At 37.6% G+C, this 15,695-nt stretch overlaps 1 protein-coding gene across 2 annotated transcripts in view; it reads left to right on the plus strand.

The window, feature by feature from the left end:
* Positions 1-15,221, plus strand: part of EXOC5 (exocyst complex component 5) — a 47,524-nt gene extending 32,303 nt beyond the window's left edge. For both annotated transcript variants that reach the window (XM_050952595.1, XM_050952594.1), the window contains exons 13-18: positions 686-794; positions 2,330-2,450; positions 3,040-3,126; positions 5,974-6,082; positions 6,697-6,912; positions 8,796-15,221. In XM_050952595.1, coding sequence (XP_050808552.1) covers positions 686-794; positions 2,330-2,450; positions 3,040-3,126; positions 5,974-6,082; positions 6,697-6,912; positions 8,796-8,984 — 831 coding nt within the window. In that variant the 3' untranslated portion in view covers positions 8,985-15,221. The remainder of the gene's footprint in view (positions 1-685; positions 795-2,329; positions 2,451-3,039; positions 3,127-5,973; positions 6,083-6,696; positions 6,913-8,795) is intronic.
* The last annotated feature ends 474 nt before the right edge of the window (positions 15,222-15,695 follow it).

Genomic DNA, 15,695 nt, shown 5'->3' on the forward strand with positions numbered 1-15,695 from the left:
TTTTTTATGAAAAAGAAAAGGCAGCGCATCAGATTTTGCTATAGAAATATCTAGGATGAGATTTTAGAATTATGTGCATATAAAAATATACTCACACCATGCAGTTACTGAAATTGTATTTGTGCACATGGTAACTGACCATGGAAAAGACAAGTTAGATGTGTACTGTTACCCTGACAGTGCATACAGTCATAGTAACTATGTATCAATTATTCAAACATGCAACTCTAAAAATCTGAGCACAACTGCCTAATCAAACGTATGCATGAAAATTTCTACATGTGATGATTGTCTATAGTCCTATATTATATATTGATATATAGGGGCAGATCCTCAGCCAGTGTAAACAGTCTCACTTTATTGACTTCAATGGAACTATAACAGTTGACACCATCTGAGGATCTATTTTATTATTTTGAAAGTGCTCTGTAATTTTAAGTCTTCTGCAATCACTGTTTATATATTTTTTAAAAGTGTGTACAAAGGATTGTCTACACATGAAGTTATTCACGAATAGCTCTGTACGTGGTCACATTGTTCTGGAATAAGTGTGTCCACATATGGAGTTATTCTGAAATATCTTGTGTGCTTTAAATTCACATCCTACCCTAATTCAAATAAACTTCCAAGTGTAGACAACAAGTTTTAACACTAAGTATCAAAATATTTGTTGTTCTTTTTAAAGCTCTCTGATCATTCTGATTTACCGAAGAATGCATTCAGAATTTTTTCTATGCTCGTGGAGTTTTTGTGTATTGAGCATATTGATTATGCCTTGGAAACTGGACTTGCTGGTAAGCATAATTCTGTCTTTTGTTTTCTTAAATGTGTGGTATTTCATTATAAAATTGCACAACATTAACTTGCATAGATCTCAGGGCCAATCACTGAAGAGTAGGAAGTGCTCTGAATGCATTGAGCAATGAAATTAGAAACATTAATATGTGCTAAGTGTGTTGATTAAGGGAATTTAATTTATTTGGAAGCCAAAGTATAAGCTTCTAAAGCACAGCCTACATATGGGAAATCCGTACAGACTGACAGACAATGATTATTCAGAAATATCTGGAGGCTTTATTTCTTGCATCATAAGAATCTGAGCACGATCATTCCTTTCCTACCTCTTTCACCTTCTCCATAAAAAGAGAATAAGGTTTTTCTAGAGTGTGTTTATTTAGTGTGTGGTTTTACATGTATATGTTATATAGAGGAATACTTGTTATATAGAAAGACTTTTCTCGTATTTACTTTTTAAAAAAACCTCTTTTGTTTGTGTGTGCAACTTTTAATATTTTAGGGAAACTTCTCAAAGTAAATTTTTTTTCTGTTTCAACTGTTTTGAAGAATAAACTACATGTGGTTACAGAGTTATAAGTCTTTCGTACAATTTGCTGCCTTTCGTTGATAAGCAAAATTCCTATCAATATTAGTGGAAGTCCATTGAAGTTACCCTTTGTACTATCTGCATACAAAGAATATTGTATATAGACTTCTAGGGTAATTATGAAAAAATCTCCTGTGATTTAGGCTTGGTCTGCATTACAGAATTAGGTCAACATAAGGCAGCTTCTGCTGACCTAATTATGTCAGTGTACATACTTCATCCTTGCTCCCCCCGATATAAGTTCCCTATTACACCAACATCATAACTCCACCTCTGCAAGAGGCATACAGTTTATGTTGGTGTAGCTAGGCTGATGCAGTGTCTATGTAGACACTGCATTACTTACCTTGGCTGTTGGCTGTCATGAAGCCATGAAATTGACAAGAAAGCTGGGGCGGGTAGAGGGGCTCCAGCTAGAGCCCAGCTGTTCTCAGGCTCCCCACTTCCAGCTGGGCTGCCCCCTTCCTGCTCAGAGCCTGGCTGCCCCCTGGCTCCCAGCCCAGCTGATGCCCAGGCTCCCTGCTCCTCCTGTGCCTGCCTGGCTCCCTGTGGGGAGCCCTGGTGCTGCCCAGTGGCAGGGAACTGAGAGCCAGGGGTGCAGCTGGGCTCCTGGCAGGGAACTGTATGGGAACAGTCCTCCACACTGCCCCTCAAGTCAGTGGAAGTGCTCCTGGTGAGGATGTGCACCAGGGTAGTGTGGACATGAACCACTGTGGTGGGTGTAAGTCACCCTAACATAGGTCGACTTATGTTTCTAGTGTAGATGTGCTCTTAGATGCCTAACTCCCATTTTCAAAGTGACTGAAGTTCTTAGGAGCCTATATCCCATTGATTTTAACTTAAGTACTTTTTTGAAAATTTTACCCTTATCCTTAGAAAGGATAGTGATACAGATTACATGCACTATATTTTTTTTATGATCCTAAATAAATGTTTCCGCCTTAGGCATTCCTTCTCCTGACTCTAAAAGTGCAAACCTTTATTTCCTGGATGTTGTACACCAGGCCAATACTATATTCCACTTGTTTGACAAGCAGTTTAATGATCATCTGATGCCATTAATCAGGTATGTCAGGTGTTATGTTTTGCATTTCTTCTGTGAATATGTATGGTGGTCATTGCTAGAAAATTATGAATTTCATTTGTGTTGCCATTAATACAGTTAAATATTTTTATTAAAATAAATTTACTTTAAGAATAATTCAAATTATTGATGATGTAAGATGTAGAAAATTTAGTGTTTATGTAAATCTGACTTTTAATCAGTAAATTTGGAAGAGGAGCCTTTTAGTCTGTTATGCTGATATGCAGTGTATTGGCATGCACAGCAGTCTTGGCTCACTCTTTGGTCCACTGGGGATTGGCAGCAAGATGGAAGCAGACTGCTCATTTCAGAGGCAACTCCCTCTGAACTACAGCAGAGTGTCACCCACCTCTGGGTCAGCAAATACAGTTGTAGGGTCTTCTGACTTTTGAAGTAGCTCCATCCATTAGTCCTTGATTACAAAGACAGATAACTGCATCCAGTCTGGTACTTTCTGGGAGAGGCTGGGTGGGGAATCCTGAAGTACTCCTGTTCTCGCTGGCAACCAAAGCAAATGGATTTGATTTGCATTATGTTTGACTGTTATGATTTTTCCCTACTATTTTTATAGCTCTTCTCCTAAGTTATCTGAATGCCTTCAGAAGAAAAAGGATATAATAGAACAAATGGAGATGAAACTGGACGTGGGCATTGATAGGCAAGTGAAGTTTTAAACTTTCCATCAATCACTGCTCTACTTACCATTTTTAACACAAAGAAGTTTTGCCTTAGCTTGTTTTTCCTGCCGGGAAGTAATCATTTAGAACCACGGAATTTATTTCCTTTGAAATCCAAACCATAAATCAGAGATCACACTGAACTTTTGTCAAGAAAAAACTAATTTTGGGAGGCTGAAATTTTTCCATTATTGATTTTTGACCTTAAACTAATACTTTTGGGAAGAGTGAGCAAAATGTTTCATCCACTTTTGGGTTGAGGGAATGAGATCATTCACAATTTTCCTCTGTCTCTCTAAAAAACAAACAAAAAAACCCCAAAACACTTCATGTTTTGGGCTCTGGGGGAAAAGCTCACATACAGAATGTTGAAACTTCAAATTTTAAAATATTTAAAGAGCAGTATATGTGACAGACTGAAAGAGATTAACGGACTTGCTTGAGTTGGACCGTGGTGTAATGCATATCTTGGGAGTCAAGAGAATTGAGTGTAATTCTGGGTTTGACATTGACTTGCTCTGAGACTTGAGTGATTCATTTAATCTCCATCCCTCAGTTACCTCCTATATAAAATGGTGTGATTTTTATGGATGGAAAAAGCACTATAAATGCAAAGTATTATTGTCATTTTGCAGTGGGAAAAGACAAGAAAGAGGTAATGCTTAATGTTAGGGAGCAGAGTCACAATGTAAGTACTATACTTACAGAGTAGCTATATTGTTACTTATACCAAGGAGATTTGTATTATTCCCATATCTCCAAATGATTTGTTGTTTGACTTTGGACCAGTTGCTTAAGCTCCATGCCTTGGTTTCCCGTTCATAATGTAAATAATACATCCCCATGGGAATTGAAAATAATGTCTGTGCTGCCTTGAAAAGTGCCATATAAGCATTAATTATTAGGTGTCCACTCCATCCCGAAGGAGCAAAGAACAGAATTGTACAAGAGAAAACAAGCATTGCTCCTTGTATCCTAGCTCTGTTACCTTCTGCTCGGTGAGGAAGAGTCTCAAAGGAATTGAGGGGTGTTTTGGTAAAAGTATTTGCTGTGGCGATGGAAGGAAAGGAAAAACAGGAGAAAGTATAGAGATAACAATGGAGATTTCAGCTTCTGCTGCTGGAAATGCCGTAGTGGTTTAAACATTAAGTCTGAACTACTTAGACTTTCTGAAGCCACAGGTTCAAACCTAGACAGGATTGCCTGAGCCCTCAGTGTCAGAGGAGATAAATTTAGTTCTGTGTACAATAAATAATCTCTAAAGACTATGTGGGGATATTCAAACGTGCCTAAGTGATGGAGAAGCACAAGTCCAGTTGGAAGTCAGTGGTACTGTGTTCCCAAGTCACCTAAGGTGGGATTTTCACAAGCCCCTATGTGTTGCAGACAACTACATGTTTGTGATGACTCTGTAAAAGAGAGAGACCAGTTTTGAGACAAATCACTTATATAAAAATGTGGTTACTTGCACACCATTTTGTTTACATGAGCACTAAAATACCAGAAAGAACCCCAAGAATAGATCATGCTGGACTTGGGCACCATCTGGTAACAAAGAAAGGTAGATTCCCAGGCATTGTTGGTTTAAATGTTATCCAGGATCTGACAATGTCTGATAGCAGACCCTTGAAGAGTTTTCACAGTGATGGTTTCTTCTTCAGTAATGATTAGTTGAACTGGTTTTAGTCCATGGACCATCCTAATGAGTGAGCATTGCTGTTCTATATATCCATAGAGATTGCCTTACATGCATGTATATTAAAAGTAGAAGTTGGAAGAGCAGAGGGATGTAACTCTGATTTCCGTTGTTGGCTGAGGCAAGGTTGTAGAGTGAAGTACGGCCAGAATGGGAGTCTTAGCTTCATAGGCATGGAAAATAATTAATTTGATTCCCTGTTTTGGGATTAGGTATATTTTTCCCTCCCTCAAATCCTGTGGAGTTTTCATAGTCCAAGCTATATAGCTTCATTTTTGCTGATTACGGTCCCTAGAAAACAGTGAGAAAATCTGTTCCGAAAAAATGAGTGTTCCAGTGAGAGTCACTTGGGAGAGTGAGCACCATGTATTGTAGCTGCTTTGCTCTTCAAGCACTCCCTGGATCAGCTTTGCAATTGACTGTAAAATAAACCATTTCTGACTTCAGATAATGTTCAGTAAGGATAACTGCTAGGGGGAAGAGAAGAACTGTGATGCAAGTAAAGTTGCACAGGATCTTTCAAGACAAGTGACCAGCACTGGTGAATGGAAAGATTCTTTCTTGTTGCAAGTGTTTTGTGATGCTGTTTCACTTGAACTGTGTTTTCTTTATAAAGTTACTGAACTAGGTCTAGAAAGTTCCCTTCAGAATCTTTCTGGTTTCCCCAGCAAAGAAGAGTGCCTGGCTATTCTGAAGAGCTGGCTTTAAATTGGTTATGTTTCAGTTAATATGTCTCCTTTAAAATCAGCTGGCCAGCACATACTGTGTTGCATTCCAAGATAAAGAGAACTTTGGAGCAGAGACTTCTCAAAGGTTTCTGTCTGACTCTCATGCTTCTACCACATTCAGAAAATCAGACTTGTCTTGTGTACTAAAATTGTACTGCATAGCAGCTTCAAAAATATTATGGTCTTTGTAGTTCATTTCAGTATGAACATCTTTTTTTTTTATATTAAATGGTGAAACTTATTTAATGTTCATGAATTTGTAGAAGTGGTGGATAATGGTGGATTTCTACTTCACTGTGCACTAATCACTTATATTTTATGTGGGATCACTTTAGAATTTTTAAATGTTAAAATCAAGTAAATGAAAAGTTTTATTTTAAAACACGTATATTTTAACTTTGAAGGACACTGAATTGTATGATTGGTCAGATGAAGCACATCTTGGCTGCAGAACAAAAGAAGACCGATTTTAAACCAGAAGATGAAAACAGTGTTTTGATTCAGTATACTAATGTGAGTAAACAAATAGAGATTTGTCAGTAATACACAGTAGCATTTTGAAGATAATTCGAGCAGTGTTGGCATTTTGATAGTGTACGTCCAATTACTTGTACATCTGATTAACATTCAGGCTTGTTTCACTCTATGCCAAGGATTCTCAAACTCCTTCACAATGTGAATCCTAAACTTGATGGGAATATTCTCAGTTTTGTTGTATAATAATAGTATCCAACAGCCCCAGTCAGACTGGACTAGCTGCCGTACAAACACAAACTCCCCCTCCCCTAAAGTACCATCTAAATTAACATGGACCAAAACTTAATAGAGAGTTTGTCATGGATCTGCCTTCCCGTTTGCAAGTCTTCCCAGTGATAATGGCAACAATTGCTTACCCAGAAAAGTAATATTAGGGCAGTATTTAATGAATTATGGATGTCTTTCAATGCAATTTTTCTGCTGAAAATGAGGAACGCCAGCAGCAAGTGGTCAGCTGGTGATCCACAGGCCGTTATGTGTGAGCCAGTGCTCTGTACATTGCTCGTGATTAATCTGAGACTTTGCTTTCCAAATGTTTAAGAGGGAAAGCTTCTCTCTAATCAGTTAACTTACAAGCAATCTTTTTATAGGCCTGTGTCAAAGTATGTGGCTATGTCAGAAAGCAAGTGGAAAAAATTAGGAAGTCTATGGATGGTAAGAATGTAGACACAGTTCTGATGGAGCTTGGAGTTCGTTTTCATCGACTTATTTATGAACATCTACAGCAATATTCCTACAGTTGCATGGGAGGCATGTTAGCAATTTGTGATGTGGCTGAATACCGGAAGTGTGCCAAAGACTTTAAGGTTAGTGTATGTATATTTAATATGTGTGGTGTTTAGAGGCATACATAAAATGCCTGGATAGCAAAACAATATTTTTGTTGAAAAGTGTCGTTCATATAGCCACATTTCACATCTTTTGCCTTCTAGTCACAACCTACCATACATTTTAGACTGTAGATTGCCCTTGTACCATGGCAGCAGCTTTAATCATTTAATAAAAGACGTCAGCAAGACCGTCTTTTCCAAATAGTCCTCATAGCTGTCTCCTAAATTCACTTGCTTTGTGTGATGAGCTTACCTGAGTCAGTTGAGCATCTCACAAAGCAAGCTTGCCCTGATTTTATAAATCATAATAGCCACCTGGGATTTAAAATTCTGAAACATAGAAGTCCTTTGGTGGCTTAACCAAATGCTGTAGTCAGAGTTAGATCCCTGACCAAGCCAGGCCTCTTGGGTTAAAGCAGGGGGAATCCTTCCTCCTTGTCCCAGCTTCAACCAAAACTGGCCCTTGGAAGAAGCAGTCAGCCCATTTTATCTTGCCTGCTGGGCCTTGATTGGCTTCTGTCTGCTTCTAGCTGCTGGAGAATTAATCCTTTTTGGTGCTGCAAGCAGCTGACCTGGAATGGCCTCTAGACAGTTCTTGCCGATTCAGACTTGCTGCTTTTTTTCTCACAGACATATTCAGGTGGAATGGGTCAAGGTGGTGGTGGGGATTTCAGCAGGGAGTAACAAATGACTGCTATGCACCAACATGTATTATTTTGAATGCAATTCAAAAACACACCTGAGTGTTTTCATGTGTGTGTAGAATTTCACATTGAAATAAGTTAGGAATGTACGCACTGCCAGACAAGATAAGACCTGTGGTCCATCTAGCCAGTATTCTGTCCTCAACAGTAGTCAGAGGCAGGTGCAAGAAACCCTGCATTAGACAGATGCAGGACAGATTATATTACATATTAGGTGTCCTCCTAATCCCTTTTAGGTAGAGATTTAAGACCACAAACATCTAAGGATTAGTCTCTTGCAAAATTTGTTACCATCCACTATTATAACTCTGGATATTCTTTTTATCCTAAACATCCCATTGTGCTAACTTTTTGGCCACAACTTCCTGTGGCAATGAGTTCCACAGTTTACTTACATGTTATATGAAAGTATTTCCTCCGCCTGGATTTGAATTTGCCATATTTAATTTAACTGAACACCCGCTAATTCTTGTGTTTATGAAACCGAGCAGAAGCTCCCAGCCACCTCCATATCATTCATTATGTTACATGCTTTTAAAGCGTTATGAAGCTGACTCATTTTTATTATTTCCAAACCAAGCTTCTTCAAATAGCAAAAGCACTTGTTCTTAATGAGAATTAAGTTCATGGCAATTTTGAAGCTTTAATAAATCAAGGCCATGTTATGTTAGAGCACACAAAAAATCTGAAAAAATTCTTTGTGCAAACTATTTTTTCATGGTGGAATAACAAAAATAAAACTGAACTTTACCAAAAATGAGAAGTAAGCGGGTAACTTCTTCCAGAAAGCTATAATTGCATGTAATTGGGTATTATAAAAATACCACCTCAGTCATAAGTAGTGTAACTATAATATTAGTGAGTGGTTGTGGGTTTTTTTTGTTTTGTTTGAACAATTTTCACACATTCTCTGAATGGTCACATCTCCCATTTCTTCTAAAAGAAAAGTACCCAAATTCATATACATTTTTAAAAATTATATCTGGCTTTTGAAAATTGCTTTAGTCGGTTTTTTACAGAAGACACAAATGAGTCTCCTGTGTGGAAAATAGCACTGACATTCTGGATGAACTGTGCAGCAGCTATTTCATTATAAGACTTATACTTACTTTGAGCATTTTTACTGTGTTTTTTCTCTCTCTCTCTTTCAAACAGATTCCATTGGTGTTACAGCTTTTTGACACCCTGCATGCACTCTGCAATCTTTTGGTGGTAGCACCAGATAACTTAAAGCAGGTCTGCTCAGGAGAACAACTTGCTAATCTGGACAAGAACATCCTTCACTCTTTTGTTCAGCTGCGAGCTGATTATAGATCTGCTCGCCTTGCTCGCCACTTCAGCTGAGAATGCAGACAAACATGTTGTACTATTGCCGGGCTGCGGGTGTTAGAAAGCACAGGGAATAATTTCTTATTAAACAGCAGTTGTAATTTTTGTGCGACAGTGACTGTTCAGAACAAAACAGCAGCCATATTTAAACCAGAATTTATTTGAAGAATGTGAGCAGATATAATCCTTAATTCATATTCCTTAAACGACATTTCCCCCAGATATAAATTTCTGCAAAACTACTTGCCACTAATTTTCCATTGGAAAAATGTTGGTGAAGGAAGGCAAGCGATGAATTGAAAGTATTTTAGTCCTCAATCTTGAATTATCTAATACCATTTGTTAGACTTTAACTACAGAGCATAGCGTAGGTAATGGATTACATAGACTAAAAGTGTGTAAAAACATTCATCATTTTTAATGACTTAAACTTCAGCACAGCTAATCATAATCAAATTATCTTTGCTGATTGGTGTTTCTAAATCATTTCATTCTTTCAAAATGTTATCCTATGCTATACAATTTCTTGCTTTAATTAATTAGCTTTGAATGTCTCTGAGATGTAGGAGTAACAGAAACACTATCCCAAGAAAGATGTAATTTATTCATTGAATAGAACTTTAAGCTAAGCTAAATTGGAGAGGGGTTTTTGTTGTTGTTGTTGGAGCCCACTGGAAGGTATCAACTTCGTATGAACTCACGGCACTGTTTATTATCTGTCTGATAATGGCACTTTTAATTTTAAATATGTTCCTAAATGAATGCAGCCACCTTGTTTTAGATTTCATTACTATGAGGTGAAGATGCTTGTCCGTTTAACATAATAGAAGCTTGTTTGTTTTTTATTCTGTATATAAACAAATTGAGATTGTAACAGAAATGAAAGGATGAGGTATAACCCACACATTCATCTGTAGATGGGAAGAATATGTGTAAAATCTAGCCAAAATCCAAAGCTGAAACTTAGTTTAACTTTAGGACACGATCTTCAATACCTGAGCAACATAAAATAGTTGCAGGTGCAGAAACTTTTCTTCCTCCTGATATATCTAATGCTGTGGATAACTATTACTGTATGTGTGTTTAAACAATAGGAACTTAAGGTGAGTCTGAGATGGATCCATGTTGAGTACAGTAGCTGAAGTGAAGTAATGGGGATGATGAAATATTTGGGGTAATATTTCCCAACTGTTGAAAATTCTGTAGTAAGTGGTGACATTTTCGAGCCAGAGAGCTCCTGTAGAACTCGAGTATGAACTGTATTATTTCAGTGTTCTAAGTTCCACTCATTATCGCTGTGCGGATCATTTGTAGCGCTCTGTCTTAATTCTACTCTGCAGACTTGGCATATTTTCCACAGAACTTTCTCTCTCTTCTTCAGAGTAGGTTTTCCTAAAATCTACTTTGTCTCTCCATTACAGCTATCCTCTGCCAAATTTTTTAAAACTTCCCAGGCTCAGTCAAAATTGTTTTTTTCCCTTTATTTTATATTGAGCAGAGAATTATATTGGTAAACAAGAGAAATCAAGTATGCCAGATTTTCCTTCAAAGCATTCTGGGAAACTGTGGCAGCTTTGTCCAGATGTATAGCTCTGTTCTTGGCCATGGCAGAATCACAAAGAGTTCTGGATACTGGAGGAGGCACATGCTTGTAGTGTTGCCATTTTTACAAAGCTCTGATGTGAATTCAAATTATACCTCTCTCTGTTACCTCTGTAACTTAAAGCCAACAATTTTAAGATAGTGGCTTTACTAACCAATATAAAATCTTTGTACAAAAAATATCAATTTGTAAACACTTCAGAACAGTAAACAAAACCACTAGGCATCATTTTAAGACTGCAAATTACAGAAATGCTTCAAAATATCTCATGTTGTAAATTTCTTGTTTTGAATTATATTTTAAAATTATATAAAATGTACTCACCATATTGTTTACTTAAATTGTGGTGTTTTCCATGCATAAATTCAGTGCAATATTCTCTATTATGTCTATTAAAATAATGATAATGAGATAACAATAGGTGAACACTTAGACATGTAAACACTCAATAAAAAAATATTCCCTCCACATGCCTTTTTCATTCCATTCCATTTCCATATTCTTATCTTTATATGCATTTGTATAAATCCCTTTTATTAAAAAAAATCAATAAAAGTAATTTTACTGATCAAATTTATCGATTAGTGTGGGCCTTCCCTTCCCACTTTTAAACAAAATAAAAAACATAACACAAACCTTTCATATAATAGACTATTATTACCATGAAGTTTACTGTAAAAATAAATTTTGGGTTGGGATGGGGGAGCTATAACTTTTATACATTTCAAAGTTTATAGCTTTTATAGCATGTAAATTTAGGAAAATATTTCCAGGAGTTTCTAAATATAATAGCAGTACTATCAAAAATACAAATATGCTTTTTTATGTGTATGTAATGAGCCAAAAGTACTACTTTTCTAATGTTCACTCTTGGAACATTGGCTTTTAACAGGCTGGCAGCCGAGTGAATGTTAAAGAGGAGGTATGTGTACTTGCATGTAATTATGCTGTCTCCAATTGGTTAAAATGGTTTTGCAGTAAATTATTGTAGGTTGGAAAATAAGCTATGTTTTTACAAGTCCTATAATTTATTAACATGACTTGATATTGTGTTGTATTTGCGTTAAGTGCAGAGGGCAGAAGAAAGCAGGCTCTTCATAACAATGTAACTCAACAAATATAAAAGAAAAAACAAAAATCAGGAAATGGAGGATGTGGTGGACGAGGACGGAAAAAGGGAAGTTCTAGGTGGTTAGAAAGAGAGGATAGTAGAAAGACCATGAAGATGGCATAAGCTAAAAGGATCTGGAGAATAAGCAATTTGTAAGTAAAAAGGCCAGCGCCTGAAAAGGGAAGGCTAGAGTTCTAAAATATGATTTAACCGGGCCCACATATCAACAATATGGGAGAACAGACAGGATTGTGATCAGAATTCTTTATACAAGATCCCATCCTTATATTAAATGAGATACTGCTTTCTGTGAGAAGTGGGAAATATACCAGCAATCTGCAGTTTAATTGGAATGCAAGAAATTTTCCTGGAGCCAAGTTTGTTTTCTTTTTCAAGGCTCTCAGTGGTCTGTAGAATGGTACATGGCTGTTTGAATTGCAAGATACTGACATGCAAAATGTCAGTTTGCTGTGGGTCTCAAGCAATCAGTAAAATAACTTGGTTTTTCTGCCTGTCTCTAAGTGCATATAAAGCACCTACCATGGTTTTATTTAAGTGCTGCACATAACTTACAAATACAGTGAGAGGTGCCTCAAAGGGAGTCCAACGTCGTCTGTATCTAACTGGTGCCCCTGTGGGTGGATGTTCAGTTTCTCTCCTGCGCTAGGTTGTATTCTGTTTCTGTGGGGAATGCAACGGCAAGGAGGTGCATCTTATTAATGTGTGAGAGGCTAGGACTCTTCCTGCTCTTTTAGTGTGCCCTGTTTGGCCTGCTAGCGCTATCCCCAGCTTCCTCAAGTCTGTGTATGGGTGCCAGTAAACCTAGCGTGCAGGATGATCTTATCTGCCATGGAGGATTCCTGGAGGAAAGGTGACCTTTGAGATAACGTTGGACTGTTGTGGCAAGGGCTTTGTCAATCTATATCAGACTCCTGAATTGACACGGTAGTGCAGGAGGAACCGGCGAAGGCTGTTGGGAGACAGACACCAGTTTCATTGCCATCACCTCCTCAAATATCAGGAGAAAGAGCAGGCAACTATCCTCCTCCCCCCTTCCTCTTTCACCCTTAAGAAAACCCTCCCCCCCCAAAAGTACCTCATCTGAGGGAGTGGAAGTTTGAGAGTTCAGTTACTGCTGACAACTCAACACTTGGCTATGATCTTCCCTGATCTGCCTGTGGGTAAGGCTGCACCTCGCAGGGATAATTCCCTTCTGAGCACTGCAGGTGGGAAGCTATAGACTGATTCGTCCAGCACACATCCTCCTTGCTGGAAAGGTTTGTCTTCATGTATAGTGCTACACTGGTGCAGCTGTGCTGCTGAAGTGAAGACACTACTCTGCTAACGGGAGAGCTTCGCCATCAGCATAGTTAATCCACCTCTCTGAGGTGAATTTAATAATAAATTTAAAAAATCTTGGGACTAACTTTGCAGACCATCACCGGTCAATCTGCTTATCCCTTTTCCCCACTACCATCTCTGTCTTGCCCATTTAGATTGTATGCTCTTCGTGGCAGTAGCTATTGTCTCTTACTCCGTAAATGGTGCCTCGCTCTTGGTTGGCATTATCCTAATACTAATAAAGAATAGTAAACTTGCAAGAGTTGGCAATGCTGCTATTGAGTGGATTTCACTTCCCAATCCCTCTTTACTTCTCTTGCATTAGAGCCAAATTTCTTGTGCTTTAAATCACTGGAGTAGATGTCACCTTTTGATTAACTCCCAGGCCTGCTTCTGTAGCTTGTAAGAAAACTTGTTTCCAAATGCCTTTGTATTTTAGTGGTCTCCATAAGAAGGTGGCAACATCTAAAAGTGGGTAGTCCAACCTGATGAGTGAAGGTGTAGTCAGTCAATACATAATATGGCAAGGTCGTACTGTTTCTAAATCAAAATGAGTTGGGCGTTGTCTACTGAGGAGAATGTGTTACTGGTCTCCATTGAGCCGAGGTTAGACTAATCTTGCCAGTTTAAGTGCAGTAATTTTGAATTTAGCAAAATACTGTGACTATTACAGTGCAGCCATAGAAAAGCCAGTTAACGTGAGCTTTAATCTGAAACCTTTTTATAACATTCATTTTATTGTAAACAATTCATTAAAAATAACTTGTTAAGGCTTAGACAAGTGGATTTTTGAAGGTTGCTCATTGTGCTTACCTATCCATCCAAAGTCAATTTGAGTCTGAATATATAACATTTTACTCATAATAGCAAACAGCTTCACAGAAGAGACATTTATTCTGGAGGCATAGATTCAAACTAGACAGCAATGATGCATTACAAATATATAATTATTTGCACTAATATTTGAGCAGGTGGAATGGATTAGTACATGGTCAACATTACATTGCTGATAACATGTATTTTTCTGTATTAATATGTACTGTGCAACATGTATTAAAATGGTCAATAATTCATTTTAAAAGTGATACCAATATTTATATTGCTGTGTTCTGCAGTCAGCAAAATGAATTGGTAAAATTTGCAAAGCTGGGCTAGATTTAACTTTAAAAATATTTAAAGACTAGAATTAATTCTCTCCTTTAAAAAACAAAAGACCTTGCTATTTCTTTTTAAATGTCAGTAAAATTGGGAATTAGCAAAGTATGTATAATATCCACTGTCTGAATGAGGGGATATTTAAAAGAGGGTGACAGGGTGGGTATGAAGAGACAGAGAGAAGTGACTTACATAAGCTATTATCTCTGGGACAGGTAAATAAAGTATAGAATTAAGAGTAAGCAGGAATATTATTACAGATATAAAGGCTTGTCTAAATGGGGACACTCAGGGAAATTAATACAAATTAACTAAAATTGGAAATTTAAAGTGAATTGGTAAAACCGCATAAAACCCTTGTGTGGACACTCTTATTTAGAATTAAAGTGCCCTTAATTCGATTTAGTTTGTCTTCACTTCCAAAGTGACTTAATGTGAGACACCTTAAAAGGGCCTGAGGTTTAGAAAGTGCTGAGCACCCACCCTCTGAAAATCAGGCCCCTTTAACATGTCTCAGGTTGGGCACCCAGTGTTAAAACTGGTTGGGAGTTTTATCCGATTTCTTTTCCATCAGAAAATACTGACTCACTGAAACTAAAGCTTTGCACAGACACTTACTGGTTTTGATGGAACTTTAGTCAGGAAGATTTCTCGGGGCTTTGTGGAAATTTCTGGTCAAGACCACACAGATAGTTTAGAGCAGGCTAGAGAGACTGTTCAAAGACTACCAAACCTGCCTTTCCCTCTTCTCTCTCCAGTCATGCACTGGCCACAGCTCACCTGGACTAGCAAATCTCTCCCATGTGCATATATGCAGGTATTGGTGTATACAGTCATCTCTTGCAGACAGCTTTGAACATGGCTGATTTCTTTTTCTGTTCTATGTAACTTGTTTATCTTAAAGTAACATCATGTATCCAAAAAGCTTCTTTAAAATGTAATGGCAGCCTGATACGGTATCTAACACTGCCTGCTATTAGCATCCGTGTGAATGAGCACCCTACTGAGATGGACAAATAAAGACTTGCTTAGCTATTGTGAATCATCTTGCTTTTGAACTTGCTTTTTCTCTGTAACAGTGAGAGCACAAGTAATAATATAGAGGTAGAGGGTTAAGTGTCATTCTAGTGGTTGAGACCGCAACTATCTGACTGTTACCTAGGCAAAATAAGGCATATTTGTGCCAAATTCATTGGTAGTGTAACACGCACAATTCCATTGACTGGAATGAAGATATTTAATTATTTTATAATATTCATGCACATTAGACACAAACCTTGGCCTTCTTACATAATGGGAGATTTCCTTTGGAGCATAAATCCAGCATGACTTTGAGACCACTAATGCTGCTTCAGTTTAACAATTCCCACACATTTGAGATAAAATAAGTAAACTGCTTGGCTGAATTCTAATTTAGTAGAAACGCATAACCATTTTCAAGTTGGTCTATAAACCCCTGCCCCCCGTACATTGTTAAAGAAATTCGATAGCTTAGATCAAAATTAGTTAAAGTAGC

This window comes from Gopherus flavomarginatus, chromosome 5, assembly GCF_025201925.1.
Source record: "Gopherus flavomarginatus isolate rGopFla2 chromosome 5, rGopFla2.mat.asm, whole genome shotgun sequence".
In the NCBI taxonomy this organism is placed as follows: domain Eukaryota; kingdom Metazoa; phylum Chordata; order Testudines; family Testudinidae; genus Gopherus; species Gopherus flavomarginatus.